At 54.4% G+C, this 20,042-nt stretch overlaps 6 protein-coding genes across 6 annotated transcripts; 4 read left to right on the top strand and 2 right to left on the bottom strand.

Moving 5' to 3' along the window:
- Positions 1–132: 132 nt before the first annotated feature.
- On the bottom strand, positions 133–579 carry G647_05638 (uncharacterized protein; the record flags this gene model as incomplete). The annotated part of the gene is made up of 1 exon (XM_008729965.1): positions 133–579. One exon carries the CDS (start codon positions 577–579, stop codon positions 133–135), a length of 447 nt encoding a protein of 148 aa, XP_008728187.1.
- A 1,470-nt stretch (positions 580–2,049) lies between these two features.
- Positions 2,050–3,398, bottom strand: G647_05637 (uncharacterized protein; the record flags this gene model as incomplete). Its single annotated transcript, XM_008729964.1, has 5 exons — positions 2,050–2,556; positions 2,651–2,743; positions 2,804–3,119; positions 3,176–3,277; positions 3,364–3,398. 5 exons carry the CDS (start codon positions 3,396–3,398, stop codon positions 2,050–2,052), a joined length of 1,053 nt encoding a protein of 350 aa, XP_008728186.1.
- Positions 3,399–3,915: 517 nt separating this feature from the next.
- G647_05636 (uncharacterized protein) lies at positions 3,916–10,830 on the top strand (the record flags this gene model as incomplete). Its single annotated transcript, XM_008729963.1, has 1 exon — positions 3,916–10,830. The coding sequence occupies one exon, from the start codon at positions 3,916–3,918 to the stop codon at positions 10,828–10,830; it is 6,915 nt and encodes a 2,304-aa protein (XP_008728185.1).
- A 641-nt stretch (positions 10,831–11,471) lies between these two features.
- G647_05635 (uncharacterized protein) lies at positions 11,472–14,475 on the top strand (the record flags this gene model as incomplete). The annotated part of the gene is made up of 2 exons (XM_008729962.1): positions 11,472–13,779; positions 13,832–14,475. The coding sequence occupies 2 exons, from the start codon at positions 11,472–11,474 to the stop codon at positions 14,473–14,475; spliced, it is 2,952 nt and encodes a 983-aa protein (XP_008728184.1).
- Positions 14,476–15,210: 735 nt separating this feature from the next.
- G647_05634 (uncharacterized protein) lies at positions 15,211–17,008 on the top strand (the record flags this gene model as incomplete). Its single annotated transcript, XM_008729961.1, has 5 exons — positions 15,211–15,488; positions 15,549–15,680; positions 15,753–16,001; positions 16,056–16,128; positions 16,184–17,008. 5 exons carry the CDS (start codon positions 15,211–15,213, stop codon positions 17,006–17,008), a joined length of 1,557 nt encoding a protein of 518 aa, XP_008728183.1.
- A 576-nt stretch (positions 17,009–17,584) lies between these two features.
- G647_05633 (homoserine O-acetyltransferase) lies at positions 17,585–19,141 on the top strand (the record flags this gene model as incomplete). The annotated part of the gene is made up of 2 exons (XM_008729960.1): positions 17,585–18,003; positions 18,058–19,141. 2 exons carry the CDS (start codon positions 17,585–17,587, stop codon positions 19,139–19,141), a joined length of 1,503 nt encoding a protein of 500 aa, XP_008728182.1.
- Positions 19,142–20,042: the final 901 nt, after the last annotated feature.

Genomic DNA, 20,042 nt, shown 5'->3' with positions numbered 1-20,042 from the left:
GCAGCCGCGGTGAGGCAGGAAGATTTTACTTGTGAAGAGGCTTTGTTGTAGACCGCTCAGCTCGATTGTCTCATCCTCACTGCCAGCACTTGTCGGATCGAAGTCAAAGATTGTTCTCAACAAGTCCCGGCGCTACTCCTTCTGCTGGTGCGCTCTCCATTGTTCGATCTGATCCCGAAAACCTGGAGAGAACTCATCAAACCGCTCTGCCCCATCGTCGCTCAGCGTGAAGTACGGCGCTCTGTCCTTGAGGAAAATATGTGCTCCTACAGGGGGCAGAGCAGGCTGAGCTTCAACGAGCGTCCCCAGCGTCAGGCCGATGCGGTCTGTCTCGTGGAAATACCGCATCGATATCGCCGAACCACACTGCGTGCAATGCCCGCGCTCAGCAATGTCGCTGGCTTGCCACAGGTCTGGCTGTTGTGTCCATTCAATGGCCGTGGTGGGAAAGCCGACGAACGGCAAGAATGGGGCACCTGTAACCCGCTGGCAGGTTATACAGTGGCAGAAAGTGACAGCAAGTGGTTGGGCTTGTGTCTTATACTGAATGCGCCCGCACGCGCAGCTGCCGTGGATCATGCTGGGCTCTGGCATGCAAGATGAATGAGACAAATGATACGGCTAGAGATGAAAGATGAAAGATGAAGTCGGAAGAGGCACGATTTTATCGACGATGCCAAGTTGATCTGAAGCTGAAACCATCCCTCATTCGTCTCTGGGCGCCATTTATTCCTAAGCAGCGTTTACCGGCAGACCAACAACTCATCTTTCTATACGCACTCTATCCCACAAGGACGTTGCGTCATCAGTGGCTTGTAGCAATTGCCTTGATCCCAATATCGCCCAATGCCGGATTAGTCAATTCCAGCTGCGGACGCTTCCTCCACATTTCCCGCACCATCGCCAAATTGATGCCGGTCTCCGCGTCTTCAAGGCGCTCCGAGCAAAGTACGAAGCCAAACGAGCCCGCCCTCTCTGGGGGTTTGGATTCAACTTTTACACGCCGGTTGAGGAAATACACGCCGGTTGGGGAAATCTATAACTGCAGTCCAGGCGCTGTTCTTGAGTGTCCTCTTCTTTCGGTGGACGGATAGGCGTGTGCCTTGAGGGATGGTTGAGGGTCGAAGAAGTGGAATTTGCATATCTACTCGAATGCTTGGCATAATTATGCCGGGTGTCGCCAGCAGTCTCCCATTCGACGGACGATGGCGGCGATAGGTACAGGCTCGATGATGCTGAAGCATGCGCCTACGCAGCTCTTGCATTGCAGCTGCTGTTGTCCTCTGAAGTACACGGGTATACACGGTCAATAAAGCGAAGGACCGAGGCAAGAGGGGTGCACTGGCTGCTTCGCTGCGTCGGGTCAACGAGACAGCGCAGGGTAAGTAGTGTCCAGACAACCCGATAGTCGAGATTTCTGACACGACATGGGACAATTGGTCCCTGCCATTGTATCGGAAAATCAATTCGAGATTGAACGGACCAAAATGTACCGGACGAACGCGCTGTCCATTGACGAGTTGGTATCCAAACCTGGACCCTGGAGGTCAGCGCTTCGCATGAAATTCTCGAAGGAGGCTATCTAACGAGATATATTTTCGCCGATATTTCACAGCACATACCCAGATGTCACCGTCCATTGCGAAATCAAGTCAAGAGCAGAGTGGATGAAGATACGAAAGCCTCACTAGACATCACAGCTGCCCGAAACGGGTTGCGGAAGCCTTCGATGAGACAGGATAGGGGCGACTGGAAGATATGATCAACTAAAGCATCACGCCACGGGGAATCGTATTTGATCTGACAGTAGTATTAGGGAGTGTGCAGAGTTTGCAAACCGTCTCCCGCCTTCGAGCAGACTGAAATTCAACAGTAGGAAGCTGCCGCAGCCCACGTCAGCGGAAGCTGCATCTTACCGCCATAATCTGGTCCTTTCCGGGGTTGTACACGGCCCATTGTTTGCTGACATACCCGTCGGTGCCCACGTTGGGCTATTATTCTAGGACGGCGTCACGGCTCGCAAGGTAGCTTCTTCGGAACAAACTTGATTCAAGCAGCTTCCCCCGCAACTTTCGCAGCATGACCGTGAGTCAGCCCAAGAAGTCGCGCCTCATTGTCGACAGCTTCGGGAAGCTCGTCAACCAGTTCTCCCTTGACAGGCTGCCATCCGAGCAGCTTCTTGCCGCGAATCGATATTCCTCTCGAGTTCGTTCCAATTGCCAAGCTGGCGTGGGGTAGATATGCATCGGCGTCGCGTGGTGGCAGACTTTCAAGCGTCGGATCCTGCAGAAGCCCCTTTTTATGAGCCACGTTCGCTATCTCCTGGAGCACATCTCCCCAGACGAATGGTCCGTTCTCGGCCAGATAGTAGCCTTCAGCGTTCCACGTGGCCGGTTCCCCTTTGTTCAAGGCCGCCTCCCCCAGCAGGAGATAAAGGTTCGAAAGGTCGGCGACGTGAATTTGATGCCAGATGTTCTCTCCCTTCCCGACCTTGAAAGCTTTGCCCCGCTTCAAGAACGCCTTGGTGGCATTATATATCTGCACAGACCGTGTATTCTTGGCATCTCCGTTAGCTGATATGATTGGTGACAAGACTGGAACAGCCACTGCTGCCATTGAAGAGCTGGGTTTGGAGACAAGGGCGACTTACGTCTGGACCTCGACCAACTCCCCAGATGGTTGGGGGACAGACGATCGCTGTCTTGACCTTGTCCGATGATGCAGCCAGAACGATCTTGTCAACCTGGTAGTGTTGAGTCTCCATCAGTGCTTTCCCATGCTGCCCGTGGGTCAGAGAGCTTACATTTCTGTGGGCAGCGTGGTCTGGATGGGAGGTCAACTCTTTGACATTCTCCCAATCGTCAAAAACCTTGTCCAGCCTGTTTCCAAACTCTGCAAGCTCGATCGTCTCCCAGCCTAGAATCAGAGTGCCTGACGTGTGGATCCAGTAGCCTGGTTGATCCCCCTGACGCCGAGCAAGGCCTTTGGCAATGGCATTCGCCGATGGCTCATGATCACAGTTGGCGAAATGATAGACAATATCAGCATTGGCGGCTTCTTCTTCTATCGTTTCGACGGCGTCAAGATCCCCGTACACGAGTCTCACCTTCGGATAGGCTCTGTGAGAGCGTCAGACACATGTCTGGAGTTAGACAAATGATGGCTATGCCCCTACGCTGCAACCTTGGCGCCCTTGTCACTGTTGCGAACCAAGCACGTGATGTCCCAGTCTGGATGTTTTTGTGAGACGAGATAGAGGAAGTCCCCGCCAATATAGCTGCTTCACCGTTAGCAGTCATGAGCTGTGGGTGAAAGCCGGACAACGAGACACGATTGGACAAATATGCATGTCGAGGGACTCACCCGGTCGTGCCCGTCAAGAACACTTTCACTGCCATCCCGATAGATAAAGTCTTTCATATGCATCTACCTTTCAACTATCACAAAGTAGAGTCAATCGCATCGAGCAGTGGAAAAGTGTCAGTTCTGTGTGACGGAGAGATCGAAATGCTCAACAGGCAGTGACGTGAGTGAAACGGCCTGCGCCTTCCACCAAACCATCCACGGCCATTCTTCACCACGTGACCACCTTGGGTGGCTTACATAATATCTGTGGGCTCGCTGGTGTCGCCTTTCTCCAATCCGTCTGCAGTTCAAGGCTGTTTTGACTCGTCTTGACGGAGACGAGCAGGATCCTACCAGTATCTCTTCAACAACCACAACCATCCACACAACCAGATAACTTTTCCGCTTAGCAGATCTCGGAGACAACTGCTGAGCTCTGGCAGGGATCTCGACAGAAATTTCACACCATTCTGCCAACAGCCAAATGTCGTTAGCCTAACCTCATGGTACGAGAGACGCCGACCTTCATATTAGCCTCAACGAGGTCGCAGCGTCCGAAGCCCGGGCGTAATGCCCCCACCAGTCGGTGGTAAGAGGAAGCGACCAGATCGCGGATATTCAGACGATCAACCTCCTAGCCGTCCCTCGCCTCATCGCCCCCAAAATCTCAACCTGGCGCACTCGGGGTATCAATCAAATGATCGCGACTACAGTCAACCACGCGGAAGAGGTGGTAGGAGATCAAGCCGAGGAGGTCGAGGCGCCAGCACCGCGTCAAGTCCCATCAACAGTGCCGGAGACAGGCTACCGTCATTATCGAGGACACCCGTCGCAGATCCTGAGCCCGTTCATGTGAACGGAAACATGGCGACCACCCAGCAAACACCTCTTGAGGCTCCTGCCCTCTCAGACCCCCCTTCCGAATCCCAGCCTTACAATTACACGTATCTGACGGGTGAGACCTGTGACTCATGGCAAACAGGTGGTCGAGAAGACGTATTGCGACAAGGCCTCGAAGGGATGCAAGACGATGAGGGGACACAGCTGATCGTACTGATGCAGGAGTTGGTGCAGTCTGTCGTCTATGGAAGGCTGGGCCCGGCCGAAGCCGGTGACCTCGTCAAACAACTGCTGGAGAGCGAGTTACAAGAAGACCAGGAACAGTCGGTACCGCATCCTACAGTTCTACAGGCTGCGCTACTAGATTCCGTGTCCGTCATGTTCGAGAACAACCCTACGATTCCGCTGGACCGGTTATCAGTCTTCATCTTCGCGACTGGGATACCTCATGAGCTACTCCGACACGAGATCGACGCGCCGTTGTTGGAGAAGTTCAACATGATCCGAAACACCTTCAGCCGTATGGGCATCAGGAAACAGACAAACCTCCTCTATCGACAGGCCAACTTCAATCTGATGCGGGAAGAGTCCGAAGGATTTGCTAAGCTGATGACTGAGCTGTTCACGACCAGCAGCAACGAGGCGCCCACTGCAGACACGGTCGAAGAGACGGTAGAGAAGGTCAAGGCTATGATCGGCGCCTTTGACCTTGATGTGGGACGGAGTTTGGATGTTGTGCTCGACGTCTTTAGCGCTGTCCTTGTCAAACAATGTCGGTTCTTCGTTAAATTCCTCCGCGCGAGCCCTTGGTGGCCCCGTTCCCCACCGCTGGCCAAGAAGACACAGCTCCTGACAGGGCTGCCTTTGTGGGCTCTTCCAGGCTCGCCGGACTGGCATCTGACCGAGGAGGAGAAGCAGCTTGTGGCTCAAGAGACCAGAACACGAGACCAGGCTTTCTGGTCTGACGCTCGAGAGAAGGGCCTTCACGCATTCTATCTGCTTGGGGGATCCCGACCGACACAAGAGCATTTAGAACGGGCATCTTCAGGAGACGAGCTGCTGTCGCAGTGGGTTCGAGAGACTGGTACCTTGCCACCCCCAGGAAACCGCGACGCTGCCCAGCTTCTGGGTTTCAAACTACGCTTTTACTCATCCTCACCCGCCCGAGACGAGACAGACGTCCTCCCAGACAACCTCATCTATCTTTCTGCCCTTCTCATCAAGATTGGATTCATCTCCTTGAAAGACCTATACCCCCACATTTGGAGGACCGATGACGCGATGGATGAGCTCAGGCAGCAGAAGATTAAAGAAAAGTCCGAACGAGAAAGAGCCGCTCGACCGGGTGCTGGAATAAAGAATGCGCTTGCTTCCGCTGGAGCCCTGGCTGACGACACTTTACCCGTCCCACCCCGTCTGAAAGAATCTGCCACACGCTCAAATACGCCGGCCAGGGAGCAAGACACCGAGAAGCCACCTACTAAAGAAAGTGCACCGGCGGATCAGAAGGTTCTCCTGCTAAAGAGCCTGCTCGCCATAGGCGCCCTTCCTGAGGCACTTTTCATCCTTGGCCGCTTTCCTTGGTTGATGGATCTCATACCTGAACTCCCGGAATATATCCATCGCATATTACACCATTCATTGAGCAAAGTGTACGGTGAGATACAGCCTCTGCAAAATCGACCCAGTCTGTGCGCTCAGAAGCCGAGCTACGAAACCGACGTACCCGGAGTCCCAAAAGGCCAGGTCAAGATTGTGGAAGCAATTGAAAGAAAGGTTCTCCGATGGGCCCAACTGGACAAGAATGATTCCCTCGACGGCACCGACTACCGCTTCTATTGGGACGAGTGGAACGACAACATCCCTATCTGCCAGAACGTTGAAGATGTTTTCACCTTGTGTAACATCTTTCTGCCGCTTGTGGGCGTCAAGATTGGTCAGGACGTCGGCCTTCTGCTCAAGATTTCCCGCATCGGGAAACATAGCTTGCACACCGACAAGACCGAGTCCAACCGATCGCGATGGTTAGACTTGATTAAGCGCACCTTGCTCCCATCATTGAGCCTAACAAGGTCGAATGCCGATGCAGTCAATGAAGTCTTTGAGCTGATCAGTATATTCCCCGTCAGCGTCCGCTACTTGATGTATCTCGAATGGTCATCCGGCCGGACATCACGCAATCCAGATGTCAAGGCAGCATTCGATCAAGCCAGGGCTGAGACCAAGGACATCCTAAAGCGTATATCCAATACCAATGTACGACCGATGGCCCGGGCCTTGGCAAAGATTGCTTTCGCCAATCCGCACATCGTCATAACCACTGCGCTCACTCAAATCGAAGTCTACGACAGTATCGCAGAGGTGTTTGTCGAGGGCGCTCGCTACTTCACGGATCTGGGCTATGATGTCCTTACTTGGGCCATCGTCAGCTCAATGGCGAAAACGGGACGGAATCGGACGCAAGAAGGCGGCATCTTCGCCAGCCGTTGGCTCTCCGCTCTTTCTGTATTCGCTGGCAAGATCTATAAGCGCTACGGCATGATGAAGCCTGGCCCGATCTTACAGTATGTGGCTGAGCAACTTGAACATGGTAACACTATGGACCTCAAGATGTTGGAGCAGATCGTACTTTCCATGGCCGGAATTGCCACTGACACGAGTTATAACGATGCTCAGTTGCAAGCAATGGGAGGTGGGCCGCTGCTCCAAGGCCAGATCATTCTCCAACTGCTTGATCGCCGTCACGACTCAAAGAGAACTTCAGAGCGCTTGATTAAGTCGCTTCAAGACACCGGCTTGGCCGCAAAATTCTTGATTTCCATGGCTCAACAGCGGCAGGCTGTGGTCTTTGAGGATAGTGAAATCCCACTGAAAGCGATCGGAAACACATATGACGAGGTACACCGCGTCATGGTCCAGTATCTTGATCTCCTCCGAACGAACCTATCTCCCGATGAGTTTCGAGCTACCATTCCTGATGTTATCAGTCTCCTCGTTGACTACGAGATACGACCAGAAATTGCCTTCTGGATCGCCCGTCCGCTCATTTCCCGACAAATGCAGGATTACGACAGAGAAAATCGCAAAGAACAGCAAGCAGAGGAGGTCAAGGACATCAATGGAGACGTTGACATGTCAGACCAAATTAATGGTGGTTCGGAAGAGGATGGCGAGGCTGTGGAGACGGAGAACATCACGAATGACTCGCCAGCTCCAGGTGACACGATGGGTCCAGCGCTTGATCTCGACGCCAGCACCAAGTCACTCGGGACATCTGATTCCATATCAGAAGATTGCTGGCATCCTGTGATGAAAGATCTGATGACTGCCATCGAGCCATCTCTGCCTGAAGAAGTCACCAAAACCATAGGCACCGGCTTTTATTCGACCTTTTGGCAGCTGTCCTTGTACGATATTGCGGTTCCTAGTAAGTCGTACGAGGATGAGAGTGCTCGGCAACGCAAAAAGATGGCTGCCGTCACAGCAGACCGGACAGACGTCAGTGTTTCCGGCACCAAGAAGAAGGAAATGGCGACGAGGGAGATTCAAGACCTCATCGACAAATTACTGCTGGAAAACAAGCAACATCTGAAATCCTTCCTGGAGGGTAAAGCGCGACTACAGCGTGAAAAAGAGCAGTGGTTCCTAGGCAAGACTAGGATGGACAGGGCCCTAAACACGGCCCTGATGGAGCATTGCTTTCTCCCGCGAATGCTATCCTCCCCCCTCGACGCCTACTTCTGCTTCAAATTCCTCAAACTCCTCCACAGTGGAGGCACACCAAACTTCCGGACCCTTGGATTTTACGACCTCTTCTTCAAGACAGCCCGACTTATTTCATTGATTTTCATGTGCACGTCCAAGGAGGCCGACAACTTTGGAAAGTTTTTGAACGAGGTATTGAAAGATCTCGCGCGATGGCATAGTTCTAAAACAACATACGAGAGGGAAGCGTGCGGAGGCTCGAAGAGAAATCTGCCTGGATTTGCCCTGAAAGTCGAAGCTGGGAGAGTTGTCGCATTGCTAGACTTCGAGAGCTTCCAGAAAATCCTGTTCAAGTGGCACAGCAACCTGTACACGGCACTTCAGAAATGTCTGGCTTCGCCGGAGTACATGCACGTTCGGAATGCCATATCGGTGTTGCGCGCTATTTCCGGGGTCTATCCTGCCGTCAACTGGCATGGGACCGGGTTGCAGAAGGCTGTGGATAAGCTGCGGGATTCTGATAAGGAGGACCTCAAGGTCTCGTCTCAAGCCTTACTTGGAGCTTTGCATCGGCGCGAAAAAGCTTGGGTCGAGACAACGAAGTTCCGCAGAGGGCCCGAAAAGAAAGGAGAGCAAGAGCAAGCGCAAGCAAGCTCCCAGACCGTCAGTGCTTCTTCCCAGGATGCGCCCTCTTCAGACACGAAGCCAAGCATCCAGCAAGGCAACGGCGAGATCAAGGATGAACCAATGGCGGATGCGCCGTCCAAGCCAGCAACCATCCTTGCTTCTGAAAAGAAGGAGAGTGGGGAGTCGTCTAGAACTACCAGGCTCCAACCTACTGCCGAGCCCTTTGCACCGTCTCCTAGGCCGTCGTCCAGGCCAGCCACAACCAATGGTGCTTCGACACCGTCACGACAGAGCAGTGAGGCTTCTGCAGCTCCCAAGCGAGAACCCCGACCTACTCGTCCTGAGCCTTCTAAGCCTCACGATCTGCCGCGACGCCTCACTCCGCCGCCTCCATCGCGTTCGACCTTGGCTGGTCTGCCGAGCCGTCCCGAACCAGTGGATTCTCGCAATGGCCACAGAGATAGTCCACGCCCGTCACATCGCGCAGAAATCGATCCTGCACGACCGCCGCCCGATGCTCGGACGAACCACACTCGTGACGCAAGATCAGGTTACCGTGGCCCGGAGCGACCGGAACGACCGGACCATGGATTTGATGACTATGATCGCCACTCCCGGCGATATGAGCGGCCGGACGGTCCGCCTTATCCTGGACGTGAGGACCGCGGGTATGGTCGCGAGCACGAAAGAAGAGCCCCATACGATCGACCTATACCGCCTCAAGAAAGAGATCGTCCGCCTGTTCGGCCTCCGCCAAGTGAACGTGAGCGAGAGACACGTGAGCCCGGTCCAAGATCAAGACCTGTACCAGCTCCAGAACTTGCGAGGCCGGAACCACAGGCTCCTCCGAGAAACGAGACCCCATTGGAGCCCACTATCAACCCTGCACGAGCTTCGTTGATAGGGGGCGGTGGGGATCAGAGAACCCCTCCTACGAGAGGCCATGGGCTGGAGAGGCCGTCGAGACCGTCCCGACCAAGCTCGCCGCGAAGAGACGAGGAACGAAAACCATACCCCCGTCGCGACGTCGAAGAGCGAACCAGGCCAGAGAACCCTTCCGTGCGTCAGCCCTCCTCCAACGGCCCCTCGTTGGAGCCAGCAGCCCCATCTTCACGTTCTGGTGGGTCCGGGCAATACAGAAGAGACCCGAGAGACGCTCGCCAACCGCCAGCGATTGACATGCAGCATGGCAGGCTTGAGCAAGAGACTTCACCACGAGCGTCGCTGTTACAGACCCCGGATCGGCCTCAGGAATCGGATGTCCCATCTGGCCCTCGTGGCCGACCACCTTCGGCAGGGGGCCCAAGAATGAGAGCCCCTCCTCTTAATACACAAGTTCCACCCACGCCGCCTGCGGATCGACCCACTCCAACCGGACCGTCAAGACGACAACATGGCCGGACCAGCTCGTATGCAGAAGCATCCTCTGCACCAGGTACTCCTGCTGCAGATTCGGCAGGCGTTCATCCCTCTCGCCTTAGCCAGATTGATGCTGTGCCATCTGATTCTTCGCGCCCGAGTCAAACCGTGCAATCTTCGCAGCAGGCTCATCCACCAGCAGGTCCTCGAGGCAATGCTCCTCCTGGAGCTCCATCCGGACCATCGCCTACAAGCCGAGGACCTCCATCCGGACCACAATCTGGTGACGCGAGCATCCGTGGGGGGCGGACAAATCGAAATCCGCTCACGGGCATCAACAACACACTTGCGCAAGCAGGCACATCTTCGGTCCGTGGACGTGGCGGTCCGAGACAGAACAGTGGAAACTTTGGTTTACATATGCCTCCGCCGCCTCCACCTCCACCAGGTGGTCCTCCTGCTTCAGGTCACGGTCCCAGTTCGGATGGACACCCTTCCAACGACCTCTTCGCATCTTCGAATCCAAATGATGTACCGGTTGGCAGTAGACAGATCTCATCGCGCCACGACGTGGGGAGAGGAGATCGGAGAAGTGAGTTGGCAGAGGATCGTGGATCTGAGAGGAGATCTTCACGACACTCGAGTCGGCACGATGAATCACGCGGAGACAGGGAGCACCGAAGTGAGCGAGACGGACGTGACGGCAAGGATGAGAGACACAGCCACAGCGGGGGTGATCTACAAAGGCGGGAAGAGCGACCTAGTAGGCGTGAAAACCACCTGGGGGAGGGGGATGACAGGAGAGGAGGCCCTCTGCGATCGGGCCCTAGGGATGAGACACCGTCTTCAAGGAAACATGGCCGTGATGAAGAGCCGAATGCATATGCCAGGGGTCATGGCGCTGGTGGCGGTGGTGGGAGAGGAGGAGACAAGCGCATGCGGCGCGGCCTGTGAATGAATGAAGGGCAAGACAACTCTGCAATTGCAATTCTTACATTTGTAGCTGGCGGGAGCGTGCAGGGAAGTGTTGTATACCCGAGACATGCCGGAGGTCTGCTAGATTCAAAATGTGTTAGTACATGATGACTCCTCGAGTTCCTCTTCTTAGACGGTCACAAGGCGTATGTTTGGCTGGCCGTGTCTTGTCAGGAGCTTTTTATGAGCTGGTAGCTGGCTTGTTGACACGATTGCTACTGTAAGTGACTCCAGCTGTGGTAAGGCACATCTTACCACAGGAGTCTCTTGGTGATCACGTGATTTACTACAAGGCAGGGGCTTAGGTAAGCGAGGCCCCGCTCCACTTCCACATTTCTACACTTCCGACTCTCCAAAAGTTCGTGTCGGTTGCTCGCGTCGACCCGGACCAGGCTCACATCTCTGTCCAACTGTTGCTTACAGCCACTTGGCCTTTTCCTGCAACAGACCAATTGTCACTGCATCTAGCCTGGTACCTCCATTCACCACCGGCTCGACCAGGTCGGCTCATGCGAATTTAATCTGACCACTTTCCTCTGAGATCTGGCCTCGGAATCTCATACTCCATTATGAAGCGCCGGCCGTCGAATCCTTGAAATCCCTACTTTCCTGCGTCAGCTATGGCCGAGTACGGCTCTCACTATGGCGCTGGTACCGGCCAGGCGCCCTATGTGAACCCAGATCCTCGAGCACAACAATATCCTCCAGGCTCGCAGCCGGGCTACCAACAGTATGGCGCCGATCCTAACGCCCCACAGGTGTATGCCAACATGCAACAGACGCCTTACCCGGGACCAGGTCCCGCGCAGATTCCGCAGCAGCATGACACCATGAACGGGCTGGCTGCCCAGATGGGAGGTCTCGACGTGGCAGCCGCCCCTGTACGGTCTCACAGAAAGAAGGAAAGGCATGCATATCACGAAATAGCCCCGGCTCCTGGTATGGGGTCAGGGGCACCCGCTCCACCAGTCAGTAGCGTCGGAAGCACACAGTTTCTGAACAATGCACCAAATGCAGGGCTAGGAGGAGGTGTGCCAGCTCAACCGGGGGACAATGCCGTCCTCAATCCCACGGACAAGCTAAGGATGGGTGAAGAGGCTGTTGCGGCTCAGGGCAGAGTCAACCCCGAACAAATACCAAGCGTATCGAGGTCAAGAGACGTTGCGACACAGTTCTACCAGCGCAATGTCTACCCGACCATGGAGAAGCATCTTCCCCCTGCTGCGGCTATACCCTTTGTTGCCCACGATCAAGGCAACTCATCCCCGAAGTTTGCCAGGCTGACAGTCAACAATATCCCCGCTACGTCAGAAGCGTTGGCCTCGACCGGACTTCCCCTAGGTCTGGTGTTGCAGCCTTTTGCCGCTGTTCAAGAGGGAGAGCAACCGGTACCCGTGATCGATTTCGGTGAAGGCGGACCCCCTCGGTGCCGGAGGTGCCGGACGTATATCAACCCATTCATGACATTCAGAGCTGGCGGCAATAAATTGGTGTGCAATATGTGCAATTTCCCCAATGATGTCCACCCAGAATACTTTGCGCCCACAGACGTGGCCGGAGTTAGAGTGGACCGACTACAACGGCCAGAACTGATGATGGGCACAGTCGATTTCACAGTACCGAAAGAGTACCAAACGAAGGAGCCTGTGCCGATGCGGTGGCTATTTATGATCGATATCACCCAAGAGGCCATTAATCGAGGATTTCTTGAGTCGGTCTGCAAAGGTATTCTGGATACGCTGTACGAAGGTGACGGCGAAGATATCCCAGAAGGGGATACCGAATTTCGCAGGCTTCCGGCCGGCGCCAAAGTCGCCATCGTCACCTATGACAAGGAGATACAATTTTACAACCTCTCGGCTGGCTTGGAGGCCGCGCAGATGATGGTTGTCACTGATCTGGAGGACCCCTTTGTCCCTCTGGCAGGGGGTCTCTTTGTTGATCCGCAAGAATCGAAGACTGCTATAACGGCACTTCTGACATCAATCCCTACCATGTTTTCTCTTGTCAAGAATCCAGAGCCGGCTCTATTACCCGCCTTGAACGCCGCCTTGGCTGCGTTGACTGCAACTGGCGGTAAGATAATATGCTCATTGTCAGCATTGCCGACGTGGGGTCCAGGAAGGCTCCACCTGAGAGATGACGGTAAAGGCCGAGACACAGATGCAGAGAGGAAGCTGTTCACAACCGAACACCCGGGCTACAAGAAGACAGCAGCCGCTATGGTGACTGCAGGTATCGGAGTAGACTTCTTCCTGGCGTCTGCTGGCGGAGGGTACATGGATATTGCCACCATTGGTCATGTGTCACGGCTGACGGGCGGCGAGATGTTCTTCTACCCCAATTTTGTGGCACCTCGCGACTCTCTCAAACTACAGCTCGAAATCAAACATTCCTTGACAAGGGAAACCGGGTACCAGGCGCTTTTGAAGGTGCGCTGCTCGACCGGTTTGCAAGTGACTGCCTACTATGGTTCATTCTTGCAACATACGTTCGGAGCAGACCTTGAGATCGGAACAATCGACGCTGATAAAGCTATCGGGGTTACCTTCTCCTACGATGGCAAGCTCGAAGCGAAGTTGGACGCTCATTTCCAGGCGGCTCTGCTTTACACGTCTGCTACTGGTCAGCGAAGGGTGAGGTGTATCAACGTGGTCGCAGCTGTCAACGAAGGCGCCACCGACACCATGCGCACGGTTGACCAAGACGCGGTGGTTAACATTATTGCCAAAGAATCCTCGTCCAAGGTGTCGGAAAAGTCACTCAAGGATATCCGAGCCAGCATCACGGAGAAAACCATTGACATTCTGGCTGGATACCGCAAGAATTTCTCGGGGTCGCATCCTCCTGGGCAGCTCGTGCTTCCAGAACATCTCAAGGAGTTCGCCATGTACACGCTCGGGTTGATCAAAAGCCGGGCATTCAAAGGTAAGCCTTGGCGTCGACTTGCTCTTGCCTTGATTGCTAATGCCCCTCGTAGGAGGTGTTGAACCCACCGATCGCAGAGTGCATTCGGCCCGCTTCATGCGGTCCTCTGGAGTGACCGAAACGTCGTTATACCTGTACCCCCGAATCTACTCACTTCATAACCTGAACCCGGAGGATTGCTTTGCTGACGCTGAGACAATGCAACTTGTCGTCCCACCCACGCTTCGAGCCTCCTTCGCTCGGGTGGAGGAAGGCGGCGTGTATCTGGTCGATAATGGACAGGTCGTGCTTCTCTGGCTCCATGCGCAGGTGTCCCCGAATCTATTACAGGATCTGTTTGGTGAGGGCAACTACAGCTTACACGACCTCGATCCCATGATGAATGAGCTCCCTGTGCTGGAAACCCACCTGAATGCTCAGGTACGGAATCTGCTGCAGTACATTTCTACCGTGCGCGGAAGCAAGGCGGCAAGCTTCACACTCGCCAGACAAGGGCTCGACGGCTCAGAGTTTGAGTATGCCCGAATGCTGGTGGAAGACCGGAACAATGAGGCTCAAAGCTATGTAGACTGGCTTGTACATGTCCATCGCGCCATTCAAATGGAGTTGAGTGGCCAGAGGAAGAAGGAGGAGACTGGCGATCATGACGGGATTTTGAGTAACCTGACGAGCCTCAAGGCGCCGTACTGGACATGATCATATTGGTCACGCTTGACATCAGCCACGCGGATAGGCTCATGAATGAAGAGTAAACCGACGGAGAAGCTCAACACCCAACGATCTGATTCAATCCTACTTGCAGACACAGCCATGTGCAATTGTATGACGATTGGAAGACTAGGAGCCTCCCGGCGCTGGTCAAGTCCCAAAGCAAGCTCGGCCCCCTCATGCGATGGTCCATGTTTTGTCGGACTTTAGGCATCAAGCGTGATGGGACTTTTGCCATGCATTAGCAGTCCATGCTGAAAGCGTGTTGAGCCCGGTAACCATCCCATAACCGCCTGGCCGCAACCACTTGATGCTCATGGAACCCGGCATGACCCCAGGCCGCCACCGGGGGCGCTTTGAATACTCCCGCTTCCACTACCATGAGCCCCGCATTCTGTGCCGGCTTCCCGGTCCTTCGACCGCAATCTCAACTGTTCGTTCTTCTCTTTGACCGCACAAAGCAGACCGTCCGTGATCTCCACCGAAGCTAGATCCAATCCCTCGGTCGAAAGAAGACCAGGATGCGGCACCTCGCCATTTCCGGAAGATCGGACGGGCAGAATATATGCGTGCGAGCGCCAATTCTCCAAGGGCAGTCTTCTCTGTTTCGCTGCCCGATTTCGCTCGCATCCGAGCCAGCAACATGGCAACCGGACCGTGAATCTACGAGCGTATTCGAGTGCTCCGAGGCACGTCGTGGAACTAAGCACTCCAAGCGTCGAGATGAGTTTCGAGAAAAAGTCTGAGATCGAGCGCATGGCCTCGCCTGCAGGCCCGTCCAGCACTGGGTCGACCCGAAATAACTCCCAAGTCGCACATGGCGACGTTGAAAAAGCTCTGTCAATCCACGAGGGCAAAGACGTCACAGCTACAGTAAACCAGGCGGTCGACCCCGATATTGTCGACTGGGATGGACCCGATGACCCCGAGAACCCGTTGAACTGGACATCGAGGAGGAAATGGGCAAATATTGGGTTCTTGTCGATGATCACTCTCTTGACGTTGGTGGCAGCCAGACAATTTGAGATGAGCATGCCATGGCGATACTGACGATTTCTTAGACCATTTGGCTCTTCCATGTTAGCACCGGCCGTGCCACAGGTGATGAGAGACTTCAACTCGGAGAGTGAAGCCTTGGCCTCTTTCATGGTATCCGTCTACGTCCTGGGGTATGCATTCGGTCCCCTTTTCATGTGAGTGCTTTCTCCCGGTTCATGGTGGGACCCTTCGTATCCCTGAAATGGTCACTGACCAAGCCATCATAGAGCCCCAATGAGCGAATTGTATGGTCGACTATACGTCTATCACGTCAATACCTTTCTCTTCATGGTCTTCAGTCTCGCTTGTGGCTGGTCGACCAGCTTGTCGATGCTGATCGTATTCCGCTTCCTGGCTGGGGTCGCTGGCTCCTGTCCTTTGACCGTCGGCTCGGGCTCAATTGCAGACACGTTCAGGCAGGATCAGCGTGGGAAGGTGATGAGTATATGGACATTTCCCATCCTTTTTGGACCGAGGTCAGTCCTAGCCCGGAAGTCTCTTGTGCAACCCAACTGACTAACGAATACCAGCCTGGGACCAGTGGTGGGCTCGTATCTGTCCGAAATCGGCTGGCAGTGGAACTTCTACCTGCTGGCAATTTGTGTACGTCCCGATTGGCGCAGTCCGACTCTCAAACCGTTTAGCTGACATACAGCAGACCGGCGTCCTCTTGGTCGTGGCGCTCGTCATTCAAAGAGAAACGTATCCTCCAGTCCTCCTCGAACGGAAAGCCAAACGACTCCGCAAGCAAACGGGTAACGACAAACTCCGATCGGCGCTCCAATCGACCAAGACGCCTGGGCAATTGTTCTTCTTGAGCGTGGCTCGTCCGACGAAGATGCTGGTCCTTTCGCCCATCGTATTTGGACTCTCGCTGTACATCGCTGTGGTTTATGGCTATTTGTACCTCCTGTTCACGACCATGACATTCGTCTTCCAGGATCAATACGGTATCAGCGCCAGCAACGTTGGTCTGGTCTATCTAGGTATCGGACTCGGGCAGTTCATCGGCCTGTTACTGTTCGGGGCTTATTCGGACAAATTGCTGAAGAGGTTGGCCAAGGGCGGTGAGATGAAGCCTGAGTACAGGCTGCCGCTGCTTTGGCCTGGCGCCATCATTGTCCCCCTGGGTCTTATCCTGTATGGCTGGACCGCGCAGTACAAGGTCCATTGGATTGTCCCCATTCTGGGCACGACCATGCTCGGAGCGGGCATGGTCTTGACGTTTATGCCAATAGGAGTCTACCTGATCGACGCATACACCATCTACGCGGCGAGCGCCATGGCAGCGAACACGGTCCTTCGCAGCCTTGGAGGCGCTTTCCTACCTCTTGCGGGAAGAGACATGTACAATGCCTTGGGACTTGGATGGGGGAATTCTCTGCTGGCATTCATTGCATTCGGCATGTCGCCCATGATCTGGTTCTTTGTGAGGTATGGCGAAAAGATACGGACGCATCCAAAGTTCCAGTTGAATTTGTGAGCTTTGCAGTGCATGAGGGATAGATTACAGATTACTAGAGTAGAATACATAGACTGATCGGATGTCACGTGAAGAATACTGTCTGAAGTGGCGGTCTCGGCAAAGCTGCCTTTCCGACCGTCCGAGGCTCTCACTAGTGAGTCACGACGTACAACCACGACGGTGATTCGCCAATGGACGATGATGTGCTCGACTGGCCCACCGCAGACACAAACGAACAGGCCCGAACTTTTCGCTGGGGTCTCAATCTGAAGCCTCGTGCTGTGACTCAGTGCTACTGTACTCCTACGAGTACGGAGTCTGTGAACGGCGACAGCTTCCTCAATGAACAGCATATAACAGACCTGAGTCCCAAGACCCTGCACTTGTCAATGGATCTCACCTAAGCTCGTCTTTCACCGTCCCTCCACAGTTTGTCCCCGCATCTCGACCTGGAATTTTTTTCAATCGGTAATCGCCCCAAACGCGGGCTGTCATCATGGCGACACCAGATACAAATACCAATGGGGAGACTTTGAATCAGGACTCCCCAGCAACACTCCGTCAGTATCCCCTGCTGAGCCCTCCACTGCCACCATGATTGAACGGCTGCTAAATCCCGTAGAGATTGTCCGAGACCAGCCTGAGAACCCGTTCGCCAAACTCGTCGTCGATCAACGCATCGCCATTGTCCCCTCCTTCACTCTCGAGTCCGGCGTTGTCCTCAAGAATGTCCCCGTCGCGTACACCGTACGAGGCCAACTCTCGGAGAACAAAGATAATGCTCTTGTCATCTGCCACGCCCTTAGTGGCAGCGCGGACGTTGCCGACTGGTGGGGGCCACTGTTGGGAAGGCCAGGCCAGGCATTTGATGTCACGAGGTTCTTCGTCGTGTGTTTAAACAGCCTGGGCAGCCCATACGGCAGTGCCAGTCCGGTGACGAACAAAGACGGAGACCCAGCGCAAGGGAGATATGGCCCCGAGTTCCCTTTGACTACAATAAGAGACGATGTCATGTGAGTTTGGCGGGACCAGGCCATTTGACATGCACTATTGACAATGAATGACAGGATACATAAAATCGTCCTCGACCACCTGGGAATCCGCCAGATCGCGTGCGTGGTGGGCGGCTCCATGGGAGGAATGCTCTGTTTGGAGTACGCCTACTTCGGCAAGGATTACGTGCGGACCATTGCGCCCATAGCCACATCGGCCACTCACAGTGCTTGGGGGATTAGCTGGGGTGAGGCGCAACGACAAGCCATCTACTCGGACCCAAAGTACGAAGACGGATACTACTCGTTTGACGACCCTCCCACTGCTGGCTTGGGCGCAGCGCGCATGTCGGCGCTGCTCACCTATCGAAGCCGAGACTCCTTTGAGGCGCGCTTTGGTCGAAATACTCCTGACGTCTTGAAGCGGCAGTCGATCAGCCAGGGACAGAAGACCAATGGTGTGCAGAACGAGCACTGGAGCATCCACAATCACGGCCATCAGCGAGCCAGAGGTTCACGTGATTCTCGGCCGGTTTCCCGCAATGGTACCGTGTCAGAGCCGACCTCGCAGCCCGAGTCGCCTGATCGACAGCAAACGTTCAAAGATCCTCAATTTTCGGGAAACACGGATTTTGTGATACCCGTTCCTGTCGTCGAGGCGAATAGCTCCAAACCTACGAACCACTACTTCTCCGCCCAGTCGTATCTGAGGTACCAGGGCAACAAGTTTGTGAATCGATTTGATGCAAATTGTTACATTGCGATTACGCGCAAGCTGGACACGCATGACGTATCCAGGAACCGAGCTCCCACCGTCAGAGAAGCGCTTGCGCAGATCGAACAGCCGACGCTGGTGCTCGGCATTGAATCCGACGGTTTGTTCACCATTGCCGAGCAGCGAGAACTCGCCGAGTGTATTCCAAATGGGCGACTAAAGAAGATTGACTCCCCTGAAGGACATGACGCATTTTTGTTACAATTTGAGCAAGTCAATAGTTACCTGCTCGGGTTCTTCCGAGAGTTCTTGGCGGACATCATGGACAAGCCCGGTATTGGTGGCGTGGAGGGCGCAGAGGGGGACGTTATAGATGGAGTAGGCAAGATGACCAAGTCGAGTACATTCGGTGAGGCTGAGGTGGACGATTTGACCGCCTGGTAGGATCACTCGACTGTCGGGCAAATGGTGTTTCGGACCAGTTCAACTCTGGTCGGACACCATGTCGCGAATTGAAAGAGCCACCAGTAAGAGTCGTGCGGGTTGGGGCTGTATATACTTTGTGTCGTTGCCGTCGATCGGATGATCGCATTCGCAGATACCCCGGATATGAAGGTCAGGGAAAAGGACAGCAAACTGAAAGGTGTTCCGTGGTTGGGCGGCTTCACGAATATCGCCTGGTTCTAGTGTTGGAAGAAGAATGAGCCGATTATCGACGTCGTACAGTAATCGCCATTGCCATCTCGTGGCAATCATTGGCGCTCACAAAGGCAGTGCCGGGTCGATGCTGTCGCGTGGTCTATATAATTAGATACTGTTCATTGCCCAATTCCGTCAGGGCTGAGGACAGGCGCTGATGGTTACTCGTACCGGCTTAGGTAAATGACGCGACTTAGCATGCCTACTATGTACGAGTAGGCAGACACCTAATGGGGTCTCGTGACTGAGCTTACCCTTTTGCTTGGACGGGCTTGGTTGGGCTTAAACAGGCTTGGTAAGGAGATCCAGGTGGCCTCGCATATTGGGTAGACGGGCCTGGGGTGTAGTTCATGCGCAACCTTCAGGGTCAAGGGCAAGCAATTCGGAGGACAAGCCACTACTGCACCCACTTCGAATTTTATGCAGGGTGTCTTACGACTTTCTCCCCGAGAGGGCTGATGTGCAGAATAAACTGGGGAGGCTGATTAAGTTTCGGCCGAGCTGAAACGCGCTGTGGTCCTGCTCTTTCGTGCTGCTGCCCTGTCAGATGGAAGAGGCGCAGTTCAATGCTCGCCCAACCACTCTACATCTCTTTGTGACCTTTCACCACCCTCCGAAACAATCATACAGTCTCTCACTCTCCCGA

This window comes from Cladophialophora carrionii (genome assembly GCF_000365165.1).
Source record: "Cladophialophora carrionii CBS 160.54 unplaced genomic scaffold supercont1.4, whole genome shotgun sequence".
NCBI classification, from domain to species: domain Eukaryota; kingdom Fungi; phylum Ascomycota; class Eurotiomycetes; order Chaetothyriales; family Herpotrichiellaceae; genus Cladophialophora; species Cladophialophora carrionii.
The sequence above is the reverse complement of the archived record's forward strand: the minus strand, read 5'-3'. Positions and strand labels throughout refer to the sequence as shown.